The sequence below is a fragment of the Loxodonta africana genome, chromosome 10 (genome assembly GCF_030014295.1).
Source record: "Loxodonta africana isolate mLoxAfr1 chromosome 10, mLoxAfr1.hap2, whole genome shotgun sequence".
NCBI classification, from domain to species: domain Eukaryota; kingdom Metazoa; phylum Chordata; class Mammalia; order Proboscidea; family Elephantidae; genus Loxodonta; species Loxodonta africana.
The window spans coordinates 106,824,739-106,847,205 of record NC_087351.1 but is presented as its reverse complement, the minus strand read 5'-3'; the positions used below and the strand labels follow the sequence as shown (position 1 = coordinate 106,847,205).

Here is a 22,467-nt window from a genome sequence, read left to right as displayed (position 1 = left end):
AACCACTGCTCTACCAGTGCTCCCTCCAGTCCATGGGAGGATGTAAACATAAAATCCATTCAAAGACCTGGGCAAAGTAGATGGGGTTGGAGAAGCAGCTACAGATAACTTCAGACCTTGCCTACTGATAGGATTGGGCCACCAAGGTCCCAGCAGCCTGGGGTAGGGTGGGCTCAGGACTAGGGGACAGCAGGTCTACAGCTAAGCCAGGGTGCAGAAGTCAGCCAGCCCTCACAGGAAGGCAGCAAGGGCCTCCCCCTGCCCATTCCTGTAACCCCCACATGAATTCTTGCCGCAAAAGGAGAATGTCACAGCTTAGCCCCTGCCAAGCCCATTGGCTAGCTCAAGAAAGACCTGTTGCTTAACTGAATCCACTCAATTCAATAGACATTAATTAAATAGTGCTATGTGCCAAACCCTGGGGTACAGGGACAGTCCATGTTCTCTTCAAAGGTGTCAGTTTACAAGGGAGAGAAACGCATGCATAACTTACTCTAATACAAGACAAAACGCTCATGGAAGCACAACCAAGTACTATCAGAACAAAGGAGAATTCTGGGTGGGGAAGGCCTTTCAGAAGAGCGGATGTCCATTAGCAAAATATGAAGAATAGTTCCTATACTCAATAGAGGGGCCCTGTTTGTTCCCTGAAAGTTTCGTAAGGATGAAGATCTGCCCCTGCCTTTCTAGAACTCATGTGAAACACACATCTGAGGACTTATTTCCCCCGAGAAGCATTAACATATTGAACCTCCCAGAAGGAAAGAGAAGCCTCTTAGTGGTCAACACACAAAAAAACGAATTGTCTCAGGCCCTGAAAGTCCACCCTAGAGGCCTGGCTCTCACCTGAAAGAAAGCCTTTCCTCTTAATAACCACACTGTAGTTTTAAGGGAAGTGAGAAGTCTGAACAGTTTAGAAGAAAGGGTTGTCGGGAACTAGGCTCTACCTCTACAAACTGATTTTAAAAAACCCCAGGCTCACGAAGATAATAAAAAAGGTATTTAATAGCATGTCAATATACAGCTTAAGTATGTATGAACTCTTCTTTTCGTCAGTGCATTACAGGGACAGAGGAGAGAAATATCATTTGTGAATGCAGAGTCAAATGCTCAGGAGAAGTGCTGATAAATCGGGGTGCTCTTATGCTATTAAAATTCATTGTTATGAAACAGAACTCCAGGTGCGGTGCTCGGTGCCAGTGCCGGGACTCATTGGTCCAGTATGCAGTCTACGGTTGTAAATTGAACTGTATACAAGTATTAACAAAAGGAGTAAAATTTATTATTCACAAAACTAAAGTGGTTATCATAAAGCTTACAAGAGAGTACAGCCTAGAACTGAGGAGTTGAAAAAAAACTAGTTTTAAAAATAATAAAACCGACTGGACAGTTTTGGAAAATGATATTATAAAACAAAGAAAACAATTGGCACAGTTTAACCACCTAATGTCTAAGTGCACTTTGTAATGTTTCTTGCAAGCTGCCACTTTTCCCAGGGTAATGACAAAAAGCTTCAGTCGAATGTCACTGGCTTCTGGTGACGGGTTTTTATTGCATTGCCAAGAGTGGATTTTAAGAAAAAACACTACAAAGGTTTCAAAAACCCTATTTATTCTCTATCATCAAAAATAGCAACAGGGGGACTATACAACTTTTCTGTGAGTACCCACCAGTCTATTTTTTTTTTTTTTTCTTAAAAAAAATAGAAGTTAGTTAAAGAAAAATGATTTGGTTTTTTTTTTTTTTTTTAAAAAATAATGTAAGGAAACAATCAGATAGCCCAAGGAGTCATCAGAAATACGTGTAGCAAGAAAGCTTCATTGTTGGCCCTCTCCGGCCTCCGCGTGTCTTTTACTAAACTATAAAGAGAATGTACAGTACCAATGTATTCCCCAACCTGCTTGGATCAAATTGTTTTGTTTTGAAACCCATTATTGCTAAACCAGAGTGTTGACACTTAAAGCCGAGGAGTCCACTCATAGAGGATAAAATTGAGAGGCTGCTTCCGAGGACTGGATTTCCACCTGGGCCATTTTGAACTGGGTGCATTGCAGCCACTTGCGGAGGGCCGCCAGGCTGGTGCTGCTCTGCCCTGAGCCCGGCAGCGCCCTTAGGCTGTGGTGGTTCACGTTGTTCTGAATAGCCTGCAGGCGAAGCTGGAGTCCCGCGGATAAGTGCTGTGAAGAAAGGGCAAGACACTGAGTTTCTGTCTTCCTAGTCCTCATGGCCAACCCCGGGTGTGCCAACCTGGGCTTCTGCTGGCAGAACTGAGGCTGGGCCTGAAGACGGCAAATGCCCAAATCTGACAGTGCTGGGGCAGGTGATGTGGGCCAGTGCTATACGCCCGCACCTGTCATTTCTAGAGTCACCTGGTCTGTTGTTAGTTGCCATTGAGTCAATGAGGACTCGTGGCGGCCCCACGGGTGTCAGAGTAGAACTATGTTCCATGGGGTTTTCAAGGCTGTGACCTTTTGGAAGCAGATCGCCAGATGTCTTCCAAGGTGCTTCTGGGTGGGTTTGAAACACCAACCTTTCAGCTAGTAGTCAAGCACTTAATGGTTTGTACCACCCAGGGACCATTCATCTGGCCTAAATCCTCCCAAATAATGACACTCCATCCTGACTGACTCATTTCAACAGGAATTTAAGCTGACGCAGCAGCGTATGGGCTGGCACAGACACTTCTCCCCGCAAAGCCATTCTCCACGTAAGTCTGGTTAAGTGCCCAAGCTCTGGTGTCAGACTCCCTAGGTTCAAGCCCCGGCTCCTCTATGAACAATTTTGGAAACCAACTTTGTTTAGTCTGTTTGGGTTTTCTCATCTGCAAAGTGGGGTTGTTGTATGGACAAATGAGTAAACAGAGTGTTGAGAACAGAATTTGGAATAGGGTAAGTGCTCATTGCATTTTAATTATTATTGTAATCTCACTGTTCTCCTGTCTGTATAAATGAAGAAATCAGGTTGGAAGCTTATTTTTTTCCCCCAGCTTTTCATCCAATTCTAGCATCCTGTGCAATGTAAAATTGTCAGAGATTGCCACAAGTGGGAAGGGCAATTTGGAATGCTTAGAGGCAGAAATATAGCAGCTCACTTTTCACAATAGAACTAGTGCTAAGATAAAGTTTTCAGCAGCGCCGATGCCCCCTCAGGTGGCCACAAATGGAACCAATGCTATAAATTAGGACTCAGAGCCTGGGATCACCACTGACAGCTGCATCTCTCTCTTTTGTGACTTGCCAAGAAAAGGGGGGGGGGTGTCTGTGTACCTTGCGTTCGTATCTCCCTCTTTCCACTAGCATCCCACCCCAATTCTGAGAAGAACTCCAGCAAGAAAGCTGCCTTCTTCCCTCTCTGCTCCCCCAGGACTCCCATTGCTGAAGATGGGCCCTGTTTTAGATGGAGCAGGTGGCCAGCTTTGCCATCGTAATGTGGAGGCCAGGAACAAAGTTTGCTAGGCACAAAGTATGTTTGCCCCAACAGTGACAAAGCATCACTCAAGGCAGGCACTGTGAGTGGGAAATCTATTCAGTCAGGGTCTACCCCTTTCTGGTTGTGGGACCTTATCCAAATTACTCTCCCTTTCTGGTACCCTTAGCTGTGTAATGAGCGGGTAGGTCCTTTCTACCTCAATTCTGTCATTCATTCAGTGTTGTCCTTTCTGACTAAAATTCTTCTCATCACAGGAAATCAGTCTTAGCGGCCAGGAAATAAGCCTGGGCATGCCTGGGACCACGTCCCATAGGTATTCTCCAAGGCAGGGGACCCTCACCTACATTCTAATCATTGAACTGTGCCTGACTCGGGCACTGGGATCCACCCCCACCAACTGCATCCTTATCACTAGTGAGCGACATAGGAGCTCCGACTGTCGCCCTTTGGCTGCAGGCCCCTTGCCTGGCCCACAGGGTCTCCTGCATCATCAGCTCTCTGAGACCAGGAGTGGGCTGAATTCCTCCCTCCATACAGAGCACCAACAACCCCTGTGAACGATAGGACATTCTCTGCAGGAAGCTGCGCTCCCAGTCCGCCCAGGGGGTACTTACCTTGATATTTGACTGAATCATTGGCAACCACATAGGTATCAGCTGTATGGAGAAACACAGAAACCTTGTTATTATTGTCCTCCATTGCCCTCGGAAGCTGCGACTGCTGTGAGGAAAAGTAGGGCACGCTGAATCCCTTTAACATCATACAAGGATGGGGACGCCTGCTGTGGAGTTACCCATTATCAGAAATGTCTTCTTGAGGCCATACCCTGCTGAGCTGGTGGCATTTGGAGGTTAATAAGTGCCCCATGAGTGCCTGAAATACACGCTTTTGAGTAGGTGACTGTCTAGTGAAAGCTACTAAGTACAGGAAATTACATGTACACTTATTTAATTAAATCCTCGCTTTCTTGAATCAGAATTTTTTCCACGGGATGTTTACAACTGAGTCCCTGAGTAGAATGGTGCTCTATTTGCCCGTAGTCATTAGGAAACTATAATTGGGAAGCAGTTGGAAGGCCTCCGTGACAGAAAATGACAAACCCGGCTGTTGCCTGGCTGTCTTTGGAAGGTGAAGCCCAGCAAGAGTGGGTCAGGTGGGGGGTGGGTGCAACGTGGGTGCACACGGACGAGCAGCAGACCCTGCTCAGGGTTAAGGGTCTCCAATGCAAGATGTCTGGGTGACTTGACCCTCTGCTGTCTCTCCAATCAGCCCTCAACCTCCTCCATGACGTGGGCCCTCCTTGGAGGTCACAGGGTGCCTGCCTGGGTGCCTCCAGCAGCAGGCCCCCTCCCTCTGCACTGGTCTCTCAGCCATGGAACACAAGTAAACATTCAAGGCCTCGTGCATCCAGAAGTCAGGGACTTCCAAAACCACGTGCTCCACAGAGTTCTCGTTAGGTGGGATTTAAAGGGGGGCTGGGGGGTGGGTTCTGTGGTTAGATAAATTTGAGAATGCTGGTTTCTTTATTTTATTACTTCTCAGACCATTAATATGCTGCTACGACTTCACATTATTTCACTCCTTGTTCCTTCCAACCCTCTAGCCCAAGAGAGGAGTATTCAGCTTTTCTCTATTTAACCACAGATTTTGTTAAAAATAGGGCATAACTCAGACTAATGTTCACTGAAAAGAATGATGTCATATAACATGGAAGAGATTAATTGGCAAGTAGTGACATTTACAGGCCTCTGCATTTGGGGTCACTTGGGGTCACTGACTTCAGATGCTGAAGCTGAGGCCTAATGACTATCTAGAAAAGGCTGATTCCCAAACACTGACAGAAAGAAGAACCTGCTGTGGGTAACAGAGATTAGAAGATGTAAGCCCTTCCCACCAATGATTTACAGTTCAATTTTTAATTAAAAAATACTTTAAAATTGATTTTTAATGCCCAGTACAAGAAGAGAAGGGGAACAGAGAAATGGAAACCAACAGTGGAGGCTGGCTAGGTAAGGTAGCCAAGTGAACCATGGGCAGGGTCTAGACAGGCAGAAATGAGGCATTCCAGGAAGCCCAGAGAAGGTCTGAGCAAAGCCCAGAGTGGGCTGTGCAGAGGGACAAAGAGGCGGTAGGGGTTCACGTGATACTGAAGTATGAGGTTCTCAGGGAGGTCATGAAAACCAAATTTAGAGAAGCCCAGGCTAGAGCCTCTCATCATCAGCCCACAGGCAAGCCTGATGCCCAATTAGGGGACTTGGAGTGTATTCCCAATTAAATACAACTTCTGAAGAGGTGAGCCCCACCACATGAGCAGAAGTCTGCTCCAGATAGGCCACAGTGGCTGCAGCCTGCAGACAGGTGACGAAGGACATGGAGCATGAGGCAGGGGCCCAGTGTGAAGGCTGCCTTGGTGGTCTGGGTGAGACGAGGGACGGTTTCTAGGATGGACAGGGATGCTGCTACAGAGACAGCCTCTGAGGACCTGAGCACTAGTTTGCGCTCTGAGTGAGAACTAGGATGAAGCAGCTGAGGTGGCTAGCCCGGGCACAGTGGAGGACAGCAATGCAGTGAACAAAGCCAGTGAAGCCGGAGCAGAGGCTATTAGGCATAGAGACAGTGTATAAATAACCTTTCTGTTCACTGGCTGGTCATAAACACAGGTTGCTGTTCTCACTTAATTCATCAAAATATATATATATTTTTAAATGAACTTGGTGATGTGATAAATTGCATTTCTTTTAATGTTTTTGTTTGCAAGGCTGATTTTGATGATTGTTCTGCTTTTAACATTCTGTTGATATATACAATTTGCTAGTTTGACTTTTATTGGTGTTGATTCCTAAACATTCCTAAACACAGTGTTCATGATGCAGCCAGCTAAATATTCTGCCTCTAACATAAATAGTGTGTTTAGAAATGGAGTATCGTGTGTAATGAAGATGTAACTGGACTAAAACTCGAAATATCGGAAAATGACACCCTCTCCGTGCCCTCCCAACCTCACAGCAAAACTGTAGAATTACGAAGGTTGGTGCCAGAGAAGGCAATGCTCTTTGGCTTGCAGTAGGACTGGCTCGTCTAGCCATTCTGAATGGGAAAATATAAAGCTGTCTAACCGTCCTCTCTGCAAATGTCATGCACAGCAAAAAGCAAACCCTGGGGGTCCTACTGCCTAAGGAGACTTTTGTTGACCGCTGATCCATTTAGCATGGAAGCAGGCCTACATGTACCTCGAGATTTGGGACCTACCTGAACTTACCTCCCATTAAGAAACCCGAGGGATTCAGGAAAGGAAGGACTAGGGAGCACTGAGCACTCTGACCCTGGGTGGACACCTTGCCTGTATGAGGCAAGCAACCTTAGAAGGTTTTTTTTTCACTTCCTCATTGATATAATGTGTGACTATATGATTCCAAAATATACCTGCAAGGTACCTTCGGGTTTGTGATTTATGAATCACATGACTAAAGGCCTCAGGTTAAAGTTCATTATTATTGATAGCATTATATAACCCAGCAGTCAGCCTACTTCAGGAATACTAATTTGACTTATTAAATAACGTTCATTCCAGTTCCCTTTGGCTAATGGTTCCTACAAAGCTGTCAGTGAGAATTAGATGTAATTTACTTTGGGCTTTGTGATGTTATAATAAAGTTGGTTTTTTTTTTTTTTCTCTCCAGAAATAACACGCAGAAAACTAAAGTGCATTTTTAAAAATAAATTGTTTTTCACCAAAACAGAAGTGATACCTTATCCTTCATTTTGTTTTATGGTACAGACTAAATTGAAGGCTTCCTGATGGTTGGACTATATTCATTTCACTCCAGGCTTGTTGCAACCTTCAGATTAAAATTGGTTGTAAAACTTCCTCCACCTGGAACAACTAAAAATCTGGATAAACTACATAAAACAACAGTTTCCAGACAGTTAGCAATGGGCAATGCAGGATGGTGATCACTGGGGGAGGGGAAACAAACAAGGTGGCCCGATGATCACCCCAGCTCAATGCCTAGAGAAAGTGTCCTGAGTTGAGGAGATGGAGCTGGGAGTCTAGGAGACCAAGGCATCTGGGGTTTGCAGGGCAGGACACTGGAGAGGAGAGGGCTGCCTAGAAAGAACTCTGAAGATCTGTAAAGGATTCACCTCGAGTCTTCAGCTGAGTACCGACCAGTACACATATGTGAGAAAAAATACTGAGGCCAAAGGAAAAACAACCCAAAAAGATTAGTGGGACTAATTCCCGATGACCATATGGGGCCAGGAATAGTTTCTGTTCCCACTAGTCAGAGTGTAAAACTTTGTAGTTCATAGAACGTCAATAAGAGTACTTGGAAGGATGTTGCCTTAGTAGTGAAGACATAGCTCTAGACAAAATGCTGCTCTGACCCCAGATAACAAAGCTTAAAATCAAGACTCAAAAGGAGAAAATGCCTTTTAAGTAATTTAACTATGTCACAGAATAAAGTTTAAGAATATTTATAGGAATACAAAAATATCCAGAACCCAAGAAAGTGAAATTCATAATGCCAGGAATCCAACAAAAAATTGGCAAGCATTCAAAGAATCATGAAAATGTGGCTCATAATGAGGAAAAAAGCCAATCAACAGGAACAGACCCAAAAATGGCACACAGATGGCAGAATTGGTAGACAAGGTCATTAAAACAATTCTTACAACTATATTCATTATAGTCAACAAAGTAGAGGAAAATATTGAGCATAAGTAGAGGCATAGAAAATATTATTTGAAGAAACAAGGACTGATAATTCTCCAAATATAATGAAGACTATAAACCTACAGATCCAAGAAGCTCAACAAACCAAGCACAAGAAACATGAAGAAAGCAACACTAAGGCATCATCAGATATGTTAACAACAGTGATAAAGAAAATATCTTAAAAGAAGCCAGAGAAAAAAACACTATGAATGACACAGACTTCTTGGTGGAAATGATGCAAGCAAAAAGACAGTAAACTAGCAACATCGTTAAAATACTGGAGGGGCGGGGGGGTTGTCAACCTGTAATTCAATACTCAGTGAAAATATCTTTAAAAAATGAATGCAAAATTAAAACTTCCTCAGACTCAGACATACAAAAGCTGAATGAATTCACTACCAGTAAACTTGCACAGGAAAGTTTTTTTTTTTTTTTTCCGAGTCCTTTGGGCAAAAGAAAGATGATAACAGATGGAACTTTGGATCTATACAAAAGGAAGAAATGTACTGAAAAATGGCAAAGATAAATATGCCAATATGATAAATCTAAAAAGCGAATATAAATTTTTAAAAACTCTTTAAAAGATAATTGACTGCTTAAAGCAAAAATGGTAATAACGTATTATACAGTATATAACATATGTAGAAATAAACAACAATAGCACAAAGCCAGGAGGTGAGAAGTGGAAGTCTACTATTAAGGGGTTCTTATACTATTTTTTTTTTTTTTTTATACATGGAAACCCTGGTGGTGCAGTGGTTAAGAGTTTGGCTGCTAACCAAAAGGTCAGCAGTTCAAATCCATCAAGTGATCCTTGGAAACCCTATAGGGCAGTTCTACTCTGTCCTAGAGGGTCGCTATGAGTCAGAATCGACTCAACAGCAATGTGCTTTTTTTTTTTTAATACTATATATGAAGTGGCATAATATTACTTAAAGGCAGACAGCAATAAGTTAAATTCAGCTAAATTCTACCAAATATCTAAAGCAGAAATACTGATTCTACACAAATGTTTTTAGAAAACAGAAAAAGAAGTATTCACCTCAATCTATGAGGTTAGCATTACCCCGATACCAAACAACAAAAAAGACATTGCAAGAAAAGAACATTATAGCCCAATAACCATCTTGAACATAGATGCAAAAAAAAATTAACAAAATGTTAGCAAATCAAATTTAGCAAGATATAAAAAGGATAATACTTCATGACCAGGTGTGGTTTGTCCCAGGATTACAAAGTTGGTTTAACATTCAAAAGTCAAATCAATGAGATTCTTCATATTAACAGTCAAAAAAGAAGTTATATGACCATCTCAACAGATGTAGAAAAAGCATTGGACAAATTCAACATACATTCTGATAAAATTTCTCAGCAGATTAGGAATAGAAGAGAATCTTACTCAACCTGATAAAAGATACCTACAAAAAAATCAACAGCTAACATTTATATTTAACAGTAAAAGAGAGAATGCTTTCTCCCAAGGATCAAGAGCAAGCACCACTTCTATTCAACTTGTACCGGAGGATCTAGCCAGTAAAATGAAACAAGAAAAAGAAATAAAAAGAATAAAGAATGGAAAGGAAGAAATAAAACTGCCTTTATTTGCACACACCATGATTGTCTATTTAGAGAATCTGATGAAAATGACAAAAAAAAGTTACCAAAACCATTAAGTGAGTTTAACAGTTTGCAGAGTATAAGGTCAATATAAAAACTGATTGTAATTCTATACACTAGCAACAAACAAGCAGAAATTAAAAAAAACAACAACAACCATTTACAACAGTCAAATGTAACTTCATGCGTAACAATATGATATACTTAGGGACAAATCTGAGAAAAATATACTAGGCCTGTATATGGAAAACTACAAAATACCACTGAGAAGAGTTTAAGAAGGCATAAATAAATGGACAGATACATTGTGTTCATGTATCAGGACACTCAATATCATTAAGATGTTAATTCTCTTCAAACCGATCTATACATTCACTGAAATCTCAATCAAATTTCCAGGAGGCTTTCTGTAGAAATTGAGAAGCTTATTTTAAAATTTATCTAAAATGCAAAACCAAACCAAACCTATTGCCATCGAGTTGATTCTGACTCGTAGTGTCCTTATAGGACAGAGTAGAACTGCCCCATAAGGTTCCCAAGAAGCAGGTGGTGGATTCGAGCTGCCAACCTTTTGGTTAGAAGCCAAACTCTGAACTATTGTGCCACCAGGGACCTAAAGAAACACTCAAAACTATAAAACTTCTAGAAGAAAATCTTTGGCTCTCAAATTAGACATAACTAGACACAGTTTAGACACGACATCTAGTACAATCCATAAAAGAATAATCTGTTAAATTACTCTTCATCAAAATTAAGAACATCTGCTCTCTGAAAGACAATTAAAGACAAACTACAGAGAAAACTTTTGCAAGTAACATATCTGATAAAGGACTTATACCTCAAAATTCAATTATAAGAAACAATAAATAATGGGCAAATAATTTGAACAGACACTTCACCACGAAGATATATGAACTGCAAACAAGCACATGAAAAGATGCTTAACGTCATCTGCCAACAGGAAAATGCAATTTAAAACTACAATGAGATACCAGTATACAACTCTAACAACGACTAAAATTAAAGACTGAATATACCAAGCGCTGAGAAAAATGTGCAAGAATGGGAACTCTCGAACACTGATGGTATGAATGCAACATGGCAGGTGTCATGGATTGAATTCTGTCCCCCCAAAATATCTGTCACCTTGGCCAGGTCATGATTCCCAGTATTGTATGATTGCCTACCATTTTATCAACTGATGCAATTTCCTTACGTGTTGTAAATCCTATCACCATGATCTAATAAGATGGATTAGCAGCAGTCATATCGACGAGATCTACAAGATTAGACAGTGTCTTAAGCCAATCTCTCTTGAGATATAAAAGAAAGAACCGAGCAGAGGAACACGGGGACCTCATACCACCAAAAAACAGTGCCGAGAGCAAAGCGTATCCTTTGAACCTGAGGTTCCTGCTCTGAGATGCTCCCAGACCAAGGGAAGACTGATGACAAGGACTTTCCTCCAGAGCTGACAGAGAGAGAAAGCCTTCCCCTGGAGCCGGCGCCCTGAATTTGGACTTGTAGCCTATTGGACTGTGAGAGAATAAACTTCTCTTTGTTAAAGCCATCCACTTGTGGTATTTCTGTTATAGCAGCACTAGATGTCTAAGACAGCAGGTTATGAGAAGAGAAGGAAGAGAGAGATTATAAATGGGCACGGGAAAACTTTTGGGGTGACTGATATGTTTGTTATCTTGACTGTAGTGATGGTTACACATATGTCAAAAATTAACAAATTGTACATTTTAAAAATGTACAGTTTACTGTATGTAAATTATACTTCAATAAAGCTGTAAAAAATAAAATTCAGTGTGATCATCCAGTTGTTGGTTATACATTTTCTCTCACAGTGCTGACTTTTGCTACTGACTAGCTAGCTAGCTAGATATATCTATTCCATTTGAGCCAAGAACCTTGCACTGTTCTAGTAACAGTCAAGTTTTCCCTGAAGATGGGCTGCCTCTCTTCAACACAGTGTGAGTTAACTTGGCAAGTGTCGTTTACTGAACAGAGTCAACCAAGGAATGAAATAGCAAGCTGTAAGGTTCCAAACTGACGCACTCCGTGGTGGTAGACGGTGTCTAAAATAAAGAGAATATGGAGGTGAGAGTAATGAAGGAAAAGGTACAAGTGGCGAAACGAAAAAGAATCAGTGAGATGGAGAGGAGGAAGGAAAAAGAGGAGGTAAAATGATAAAGTGAGTGAGAAACCAAGCACTCATTTACTCCTTGATTTTTTTTATCACACTAGTAAGTTTCTGATGTCTCTGGGCAGATGACAAACACGTAGATTAGTTTCATACACTGTATTATGATTTAGAATGATAATATTTGAAGCTAAAGTTAATTTATCTTAGAGAAGATCACCAGCTACCACATCGATTACAATTTTCCTGGTTTTCTGGATATCTTTGGCAAAGAGGTACCACCAACCAATTTTCAGACCACTTTCAGATCAACTCTCCCTCAGTAATATTTGAATTACTTCTTGTGTTCCATTTAACTTTGGTCTGACATATTTAACTCAGGTAGAGTTGGCCACAGTGGTGAAGCAAATGCAAAAATAGCCCAAGGACTATTTGGCGAAGGTTGTTACATAAGTCTGGATCCTCCAGCCCCAACTCTGAATACTGGAACTAAGGCAGTTTTACTTTCCCCTTCAGAAAGTACATTCAAAATAAATCCACATTTGTTTTTAGTAGTAAGAAATAGTCTGTAAAAGCCATAAGATTTTCCTACCTTTACAAAAATTGTTGAATTGCATTCTTGCAATGCCTCCATTAAACTAATCACATGGAGACACACCATTTCTACCATCTGAAACAACAAACATGAAAATCAGTTTCACTCCCAGTAATATGGAAACTCTGCAATGCAGTCTGCAGCCCTAGAGAACGGACTGCCCTGTGCACTGCCCTGTGCCTGGGGGGTCTTTCAGCATAATGACCATAGGGAACCACACAAAGTGGAGTCTGTTCACCTCTAAATCTTCAGACCAGGAACTTAGTTAAGAAAGCTCCAGAGGTTTTGCAGTTGGCACACCTTCCTCATCTAACTCAGAACTGCCGGTGGCACTTGGGTATTGAGCTTAACAATCTGCACTGCATCTGATACACCAGAGGACACATGGCTTCTGCCACCTCATTTCCAGCTATAGAGCTCTCTGGCCTTAAATCCTGTTTTCCATCTTGATTCTTTCTCCACAGTTTTTTCATTGGGAGGGGCTATTTAGTTTATTGCAGATCTGGCTTTGGGGCTCAGTTCTCTATGGAACAAGGCAGCCATGCTTATGACAGTTACAAAGTACAGTAGAAATTATATCACTCATCAGAATGTCCTACGGCTGGATTTTAAACACTCCAGTGGGATTTTACCTGTCTGGCTTATCTGGGTTAACAAAATTCTCAGAATAAAATTAATTCAAATTTATTTATAATATCTTCTGTACAAAATTCATTTGTAACAAATTCATGTGTAACATCATTTTTACAAAATCCATTCGTAACCAGTTTATTTCCAATATTTGAATTATCAAGAGAGATTTAGAGGAGAGGTGTTATTGGTATCAAAAAACCAATGATAATCTAAGGAAATTTCCAATCTCTAGCCTAAGATTAAGGCCTTAGCTTCGTCACCTATAAAATAACTGGACAGAATGCTTGGCCTCCAAGTTCTTCTTCAGTCCTGGAATCTATGGTCCTATGAATACAATTATTTCCAAAGCAGAACTGTTTGTGAACCCTAAAATTTCTACATAAATTTCCTTTAAGTTAAACTAAAACATTTCTTTACATACAGAACTGCCTTTTAATATCTATTTCACTAATGGAAAAAAAAAAGAAAAAAAAAGCTTCTCAGAGAACATATATAATCCCCACACCAATTAAAGCTAAAAGAAAATGTTTCTTAGACTAATATTCAATGAATCCAAGATCATTTCCTGAGTGCCTTCTGTGGGCAGGGCATCATTACAGAGCTCTTCCAGGCCCCCTGCTCCTCACAGACAAAACCCTACTGATGGTGTCCCCTGTAGCCAAGGCCCTGGCTGCTGCTCTCCCAGCTGAGACCCCTCAAATGGAGCAAACAGAACCAAGACGCCCCTCTGTAAATCCCTTCCTTAAACCCTCCAGCCCTGACTCTAGGAGCACTCACCCAAACTTGTCCAATGCAGCTGGCTCATGCTGACCACACCTAGATGTTTGCCAGTGAGATCAGAGGAGCCCCTCTCTTGGGGAGCCATCCACATCCAAATGGATTTGAGGATTGGGGAATTTAGGTGTTAACAGGGCAACTCAAAAAGATGAGGTTCTTTTCAGGCTTTGGGCCCTGAGTGGAACAATCACGCATGGTTGGCCTGTTCTTAAACTATCGCAGAAAGATGCCCTAATTTGCTATGATTTTTCCAATTGCTTAGAAATCCAAAAATCACATGAATCTCACTCCTAAGTCCCTGACAGTATAAGCACCAAAACAACTCTTGAAAGGCAGAAATTTCATCTGATATTAGGTAAAGAAAACAAAATTATGTTTACTGAACTTGTTTGTTTTTCATTGAAGTTTTTATGCAAGTAGAACGTCCCACTTACAATGTAACTAATCACTATTGAGGCCTTTAAAGAGCGGATAGTGTGAGGACTGGGAGTGGTTTATAGTTTGAGATTCCACCCAGCAGGGGAACTTATGTGAACTTACCACTTTGTTATGGGCCATCAGTTGAAGGATGCTGGGGGTGACCCTACTCCAAAACTCCAAGGCTGTCAGTATCGCTGTGAAGCCGAATTCATTCTGATTCTGCACGTTTGTAGCTACTGCGCTTTGTTCACAATATACCGTCCAGAGCTGAGCAAAGATGAACGCATGGAAGAGGGAACACATGTGCAGCACGGAGGTCTAACAGGGAAGAAGACAGGCAGCAGTTACGTCCTGGTGGGGCTGGCACTCCAGAGAGCACCCCAAAGCATCTAATCCAAGTGGTCCAAGGCTGAAAGAGTTACCTTCGACTTACAGACTCGTGAGTCATCACCTTAAAGCAATCTGCTCTCAGCTCAGGCAGTGGGAGTGTGCTCAGAGAACAAAGCATCTTTTCCAAGAGAAGGCATCTTAAATTGCAGAATAAATCTACCCACCCCCTGCCCTTTAATGAAACTGACATTCCCACTCCTAAACTAGAATTAGGAAGACTAACTGTTCCACCAGTTTAGGGTGTTTCCTCTTCTGTAAACCGGGGTGCCCTCCTCCAACAGCTGCAGTCAGGAGAAAACAGGGCGACGCGCAGGAAAGCATGTCCAGCACTCAGTAACTCCAGCAGCAGCAGTGGCAGCGGCAGCTTTGGCAGCGATACTCACATTAGTACCCCAAACCAAAAGCCAAACCCGCTGCCGACTAGTCGATTCCTACTTATAGCAATCCTATAGGCCAGAGTAGAACTGCCCCACAGAGTTTCCAAAGAGCACCTGGTGGATCTGAACCGTTGACCTTTTGGTTAGCAGCTGTAGCTCTTAACCACTACACCACCAGGGTCTCCGCTCACATTAGTAGTAAGCCTTCCTTTAGTAAGCACCTACGATGTGCCAAACTCTGTGCTAAGGGCTTTTCACAGATCACCTTCCACAAGTCTCAAACCCTCTCCTCATCTAATGAAGCTCAGAGAGGTTCAGTAACTTTTCCAAAGTCAGAAAATTAGAAAGTGGCATAGTTAGGGATCAAACACAGATCTGGGTTGAAATATGAGGGAACAGACTGCCTAATTCCTCTTTGCAAACATCATTCAGCTCACTTGAATTGGTGTTCTAGTTTATCTCATAGTCACACACCCTGGCCTAAATCCCAGCTGTCACCAAACCCACTGTGACCTCCCAAAACTTCTCTTGGCTGATTAGCATCAATGTGTCTGGATTGCTTGTAGGGGCTCATGACTGACGCCTGCCCTGGGTTTACTTTAGTCACTCAAGCACATCCTCTGTGTCTACAATTTATAAAGATCCTCTGCAGAGATGATTCCAGCTTGTGCTTTAGTGAGCTCCTAACTGGCCTTCTTATTTTCATTTGGTATCTTCATGTATCTCTAGAGACATGAGCTGAAAAAATAGTGCATGAAGGATTAGATAGAGCATAAATGTTTCTCCACTTCCTATCTGGTTCTAAAAACTGATTGCAGACTTTTTTTTTAATCATATTTCTAGCCTTTGATTCCTCTTCATTATTTTGAGACAGAAATGCCTAGGAAACGAATTCTTGCTTGCTTCTGTAATTTATCTTCATAAAAATAAGCCGAAAAACAATTGGGGGGGGTGGACAAAGGTAGTGTGGGAATTTAAACAATGTTAAATAAGACCTTAGCACAAAGCTGCTTTCCTAACATCCACAGGAGGGCAAGTGATAAGCTGCATTTTCTTCTCAGAAGAAACATAATTGACTGATAGGGGTTCCATTAGCAATTTCGAAGTATGTGGTCTTAATCTTGCAGAAATCACTTACCTTTGATTGCTCTGGAAATCCAATCAGGATAACAATGAGATGGTCTGCAATATGGGAACCTGCATCCAGAGGTATGGGCAAGCAAGGAGAGGAGGCATTTGGACATACTGCGTTATGAGTGAGGGAACCCAGAAGCAGCCAAGACAACAGACGGATGTGGGAGACACACTCGATGAATTCTTTAGGTCTATTAGAGAAGAAGAAAGTTTAAAAAATGATTTTATGTTTTCTGTCTCATTGGGTGCTCAATAAATGTTTACTGAAGGACAGGATTTAAAGAGTGGTCCCACAGCAATTACATAAAATAAAACACCAAGGCAAGAGAGTGCTAACAAAATAATGTATATGTGGTTTCTCATTTTAATCCTGGATTTTACTTCTGGAACAAATAGCAGCCTTTGGTGACACGGGATTAAATATTCTGCCTCATTCTTCCACAAACCTGGCTGCCTCTCTCACTAGCTTTTCTTTCTAAACTCTTTCCTTTCCTCTCATTAAAAACTTCTCTGACATCTCCCACTAGAGGGGAAAAAGAGGAGATATACACAGCCACCCGTTTTCCTGAATTCTCACCACCAACTCCAGACCTTGCCTCTGCCAAGAAGGCCAACCATGCAAAAGTACAGGCTCAAGCCTGCTCTGAGTTGCCGGCTAAACTAGCCCACACTCACCTTTCCCTTCTTTAGCCTCACTTACAGACAGGATCAGGGGATTGTATCTTTTTGCAATCTAATTCCTTCATCTTTGCTTAGATTTTGTTCCAGTTATACTCTAAGCTCCTTGAAGGCAGAGACGATGGAAGTGCTCAGTAAATACCTATTGATTCTTGAACTAATTAAAATTGAGAGTTAAAGTGACAGTTTAAAGTGACAGTAGGTTCCAAGTTTTCATCATCCATCAGGATGATTGAGGCTTTTGTGCCGGGGCAAATTTCTTTTGTTGGTAGCATGTCATAAAGGGCTTGTGTTCAATAATGCTGCCAGGTAACCAAGTATGCAGGTGGTCCTCGATTTCCAACTTCTTAAACAATCATATTCTACCTCCATAAACCTTAGATGCATTCATTTGCTCTAAACGAACCCCAGGAAACTAAATGTCATTTCATGCTTTATTATACTCATTCTTGGAAAAATAAAGAGTCTTACCCTTGCTGCATTGCAGAAGGGGGATGATAGAGCCAAGGCAGATACCGAATCACAGCTTTATTATCTCTGTGGTTGCCCCGTGAGATTTCCATGGCTGCTATCTGGGCCAGCCCAACTTTGAGATGTCCGCCAAATGTATCTTCATGCAGAGGTTGGGAACAAGTCTTCATGTGGCTCTACAAAATCAAATGGCATGCTGAAACTTTGCACAGTGCCTGGTGACATTCCAGGTCACTCTTTAAAAAGATCAGTGACCATTTTCCCTCCTTCTATCACCACTCCCAATCACACACCCCACTTAATCTTCTTCCATGGTTTCCCACCGTTCTTCGGATAAAGGAAAAGTAAAATCAAACAAAAAAATCTCCTTAGCATGGTCTATAAATCCTAGAAGGATCTAGCTACTGCAGATCTCTGCACCTCACCCTTTCATCCCCATGGTTCAGCCACACTGGCCCTCCATGCTCCCTCCCACCATCAGGCCTTTCTTTGTGCTGTTTTCTCTGCCTGAAATACTTTTCAGCCTCTCTTTACCCAATTAACTGCTCCAGTGTCACTTCTTCAGGGAAGCCTTCTCTGGCCTCCCTGGCTGGGTCAAATCTTCCTGCTGGAAGATTTGTCTGTCAGAGTCAAAATTATACTTTTGTTTGCATGAACTTTTCATTAAATTCTGTTTCCATTGCTAGATTATAAATGAGGGTAGCTACTGTGTCTATTTTTGCCCAGCATTGTGTCCCTAATGCCTAGAACAGTGTCAAGCACATTGTAGGTGCTCAATATATCCTTGTTGAATTAATTTAGAAAGATTTATTTGCTCAGTGTGACACACTGGGAAGAGCACTGGGCTGGGAGTTAAGAGGCCTAGGTTCCAGACCCAACTTGACCCTAATTAGTTGCATTGACTTGGACAAGCCACTTGCCAGTTTACCTTTTTGATCTGCTTCCAAATATGTAAAACCAGCTAACTGGATTATAATTGTAGTTCCCAACCATTTGATCATCATGGATCCCTTTTATTATCTTTCTCCATATTTTGAAAGTGTCTACAAAACAAGCTAACAACTTGTAGGAAAAAATTGTTGCCTCTTCTGTATACATCAAAGTCATTCAAGTGTGGGTAACATGAGTCAGCAGTCAGTAACCAGTGTACAATCAAAAGCTAGGGTACCTTACCTAGAAATTACTGGATTTAGATCAGCACCTCAAACCGGTTCAGAAAGGTTCAGTAATTGCCAGCATAAAGGAGGGCAGTGTATGCTTTGCATAGCAGCCAAATCTTTTGCCCATGAGATTTTGACCCAAGCAGGAAACAAACAGTGGTGCCCTACTCAAAGATGGCGGCCAACCATACCACTTTGAACGTGTGTCGCTCTCCACAGTCCTGCCAAAAACCCAATCTCCTGCATGGATCCCTAAAGTTTCAGGAGTTTAATGTAGTAGATTGGATTATGGGCAGGACTGTGGAGAGTGACACACATTCAAAGTGGCGCGGTTGGCCACCATCTTTGAGTGAGGCACCACTGTTTGTTTCCTATTGGGGTCGAAATTCCACGGGCAACAGATCTGGTTGCTATGCAACATGTACGCTGCTCTCCTTTAAGCTGGAATTACTGAACCATTCAGAACCGGTTCGAAGCCCTGATTTAGATCTCATGAGAAATTACCCGTTTAAATTTTGATTCTACTTTATGCTTAGCATTTGCAAATCTTTCACTATACCAAGAAACACTTTGGCCATCTGGGCAGAGTCTGAAAACTGATTTCGGTGGTGAAAAGACAATATTTTTAGCTGATGAACTTCTTGGATCGCTAAATTCCTGTTTATCATAAAGGAATCATTTAATGCCAGATTGCAATTTGGCTGCTCCTTGGGCCATGTTTGGATTCTCTTCTGCCTTCTCTCCAGGGCCTTCCTCAAATCTCTCAGACCATTAATCTTTTAGGTCCCTACTCGAATCACGGCAGGGAAGCTGACTTGCATCAGCAATTCATTCCACCCTGCAAACAATAAATAAACTCAACAATTTCACTTGGATTTTGTCCATATGCAAATTAAATTTTATTCTGTCCCCTTTCGTTATTTTCTTGAAGAAGATAGCTTCAATGCAGATAAAATAAACAGCTTACGTTTGCATACACGTTGCCATTTATGAAAGTCTGTTCGCTCACATTATTTCACATCAAATCTAACCGTCAGGCAAGGTAAGTGTTATTACACTTATTTTGCAAATGAGAAAACTGAGGCTGTAGGCAGCTAAGTGATACTATGTGGTATCGTGAAAAGGGAATGGGTCTGGAGTCACCACAATCTTCCATTTAACTCCTGACCTCACCGCTTTTTAGTAGTGTGACCCTGAGCAAACGATTTCACCACTTCAACCCTCAGTTTCTACACTTGTAAAATGGGAGTAATACCTTAATAGGGGGAGTGTGAGGGCTGAATAAAGGGCAAAAGTAAAGGCAGGCACATAGTTGATGTCAAATAAGTATATACCTTTCCCTTTCTCCTCTCCCTCTTTGCAGAGCTGGGACCCAGTTCTTCAGACTCCTCAGTCGCGAGCTCATTCTACAATGTCACAGTGGTCTCACAGGTAACAACCAATTCCCCTATAATTATATTGCTTAATTCTCCAGGAATGTTTCTGTGTTTTGCAACCCTAAGAGAGGGACGGAGGAAAGGCCTCTTACCTTCAGCTTGGTGAGTGTGTGCATGTCCGCCATGAAATCCAGCACTTCGCTGACGTACTGCCGCACGCACTCCATGGCGGCCGTTCCGCACTGAAACGCAAGGACACCGCTGTGGCTCGGTCTGAGGGACGCCTTCACTTTTGCCCTCACTCCAGTGCTTGGCTCACTCTGATTTCACGCTGCTTACTAACGAGTTGTCTCATTCTCTGGATTTCTGAATCCATTACCCTCAACATAATCTGTGATTGTGCTGGCCTACATGAGCTGGTTTGGACAAAATTTTTAAAAGGTTTGTGGTGGGGAGTAAGAAAACACAGAGGGCCTAGAGGAGACAGGATTAAATTTTTTTTTCAGCTGGGTAATTTAACTGATACCTGTTTGCTTGTTTTTAAACTGGTTTATATACAAAGATGTAGCTTACCTAAATCTATCAGCATCAGAGTCTTTATGACCTGGATCATCCCAAAACTACAGTAACGCTTTGTTACTCTAAGGAGTCTTAAAAAAAAAAAAAAAAAAACCACTGCCATTGAATCGATTCCGACTTATAGCAACCATATAGGACAGAGTAGAACTGCCCCGTAGAGTTTCCAGGGAGCACCTGGCAGATTTGAACTGCCGACCTTTGGGTTAGCAGCCATAGCACTTAACCACTAGGCCACCAGGGTTTCCTAAGGAGTCTTAAATACACATAAAACATGTGCCACCAAATTCTACCACCAGAATCCGGAATCTTTTTTTATCAATAATAATAATAATATATAAACAAACATGCTTCAGTCAAAATTTGCATATTCAAGTCACTTACAGCTTAACTTCTGATACCTAGTAGATGTAATCCGTGGCCGTTGAGTCGAATCCGACTCATAGCGACCCTATAGGACAGAGCAGAACTGCCCCCATAGAGTTTCCAAAGAGTGCCTAGCGGATTTGAACTGCCGACCTTTAGGTTAGCAGCCATAGCACTTAGCCACTACGCTACCAGGGTTTCCCATAGTAGGTGTACGACTAGATAAATGTATTATTGTCTAGTTCTTGCGAGAGATAACAAAAAAAAGGAACGAAGCAAAATGGTCACCTCTTCCTCGTGCACTAGCAGCATGTTTGGGAAGTTAGAAAGAAACGAACAGGGACATGAGAAAGCAAGCATGCTTGTGTTTTAGGTTATTAAATGGCATAAGCTGCCCTCTCAGGGCAATGCAGTGAATATAGGATTGTGAGTAAAGAAAAGGAAAATGAACAGGCCGGCTGCTACATCAGAGCTGTATTGAGGGAACCACATATCAGCCTGGGTATAATGTAGATCAGAAGCAGGCAGGCTTTGAAGGCCTATGAATACCATACTAAAGGCCTTTCTCGGCTTTATTTAGGGAAATCTGGAAAATTACCGGTATATACTTAACGAGCTCACCCAGTGGCTCTCATTTTCCCATGTTCATGTAAATCTGCACGGCACTGAACTATATCACCTTCCATCTCTTCTAGAATGTTACGCCTGTCAGCTCCTCTGACAGGATAACAAACAGTAAAATAAGGTCACTGGCAGTTCTGTCGGAGTGTTTTCCAAGCATCTCCTATGTTCTAAGAGTTTCTTCTTCTCATTTAAATCAAGGGAAGGAATTATAAAAGGTTATTGTGTTCCTGCTTTTGGAATATTAATCCTGTAGTGCAAGGAGGGATTTCTCCTCGATTTATTCCATTTTCTCTGACCTTTCACATGTCATGCAAATAAGAGCCCATAGTCTGTTCTTGAATTTCTTGAAAAGGATCTGTTTCTTTCATAACCATAGGCAGTGTTTATACCACTTCCACTAGGCAAATGTCACAGAAAATAATTCCTGGGAGCCTTATTCTATATTTGTCTTTTAAGTTTGAGTTTCAACATATGAGAGCAAAGAATTTACTATTACCTAGTTACTTTTGTTCAAGAGGCAGCAGCTACATCTAATAAAAGCCTCAAAATCCACTTCACAGGCAGGAAAATCTTAGTGAGCCATCTACACTTATAAAACAAAGAATATAATTCCCAATTACTCTCCCTTTTTTTTTCTTTTACTTTGCAAGCCATGTGAAGTATAACCTTAGGCGTGTTATTAAAAAAAAACAAAAAACAGAGCGTTAAGCTCCATTTGTCTCAGAAGGCCTATACTTATTTCAACAGAAAAGCTGATCAGTGAGTTGAAAGCATGTCTTCTCACCTCAAATATATGAATTGAAGTGAATCACATCCAATTCTTCTGCAAAACTTACACCTGATTTTAAAGTTACATTTCTTAGATTATAAAAAGGAACACATGTTCAACATAGAAAATTTGAAAAATACAAATTAATAAAAAGAAAAATTTAAATCACCGTAATTCCAATTACCACCCGCGCCCCATAATTCCAACCA

The 22,467-nt window shown here is 41.6% G+C and overlaps 1 protein-coding gene across 3 annotated transcripts in view; it reads right to left on the bottom strand.

Moving 5' to 3' along the window:
* Positions 1-1,816: 1,816 nt before the first annotated feature.
* UNC79 (unc-79 homolog, NALCN channel complex subunit) overlaps positions 1,817-22,467 on the bottom strand; it is a 202,209-nt gene continuing 181,558 nt past the window's right edge. For all 3 annotated transcript variants that reach the window (XM_064292905.1, XM_064292906.1, XM_064292907.1), the window contains 7 exons: positions 20,076-20,165; positions 17,388-17,563; positions 16,243-16,429; positions 14,458-14,655; positions 12,505-12,582; positions 4,044-4,085; positions 1,817-2,177 (listed from right to left, as the gene is read on the bottom strand). In XM_064292905.1, the coding sequence (XP_064148975.1) occupies positions 1,977-2,177; positions 4,044-4,085; positions 12,505-12,582; positions 14,458-14,655; positions 16,243-16,429; positions 17,388-17,563; positions 20,076-20,165 (972 nt within the window). In that variant the 3' untranslated portion in view covers positions 1,817-1,976. The remainder of the gene's footprint in view (positions 2,178-4,043; positions 4,086-12,504; positions 12,583-14,457; positions 14,656-16,242; positions 16,430-17,387; positions 17,564-20,075; positions 20,166-22,467) is intronic.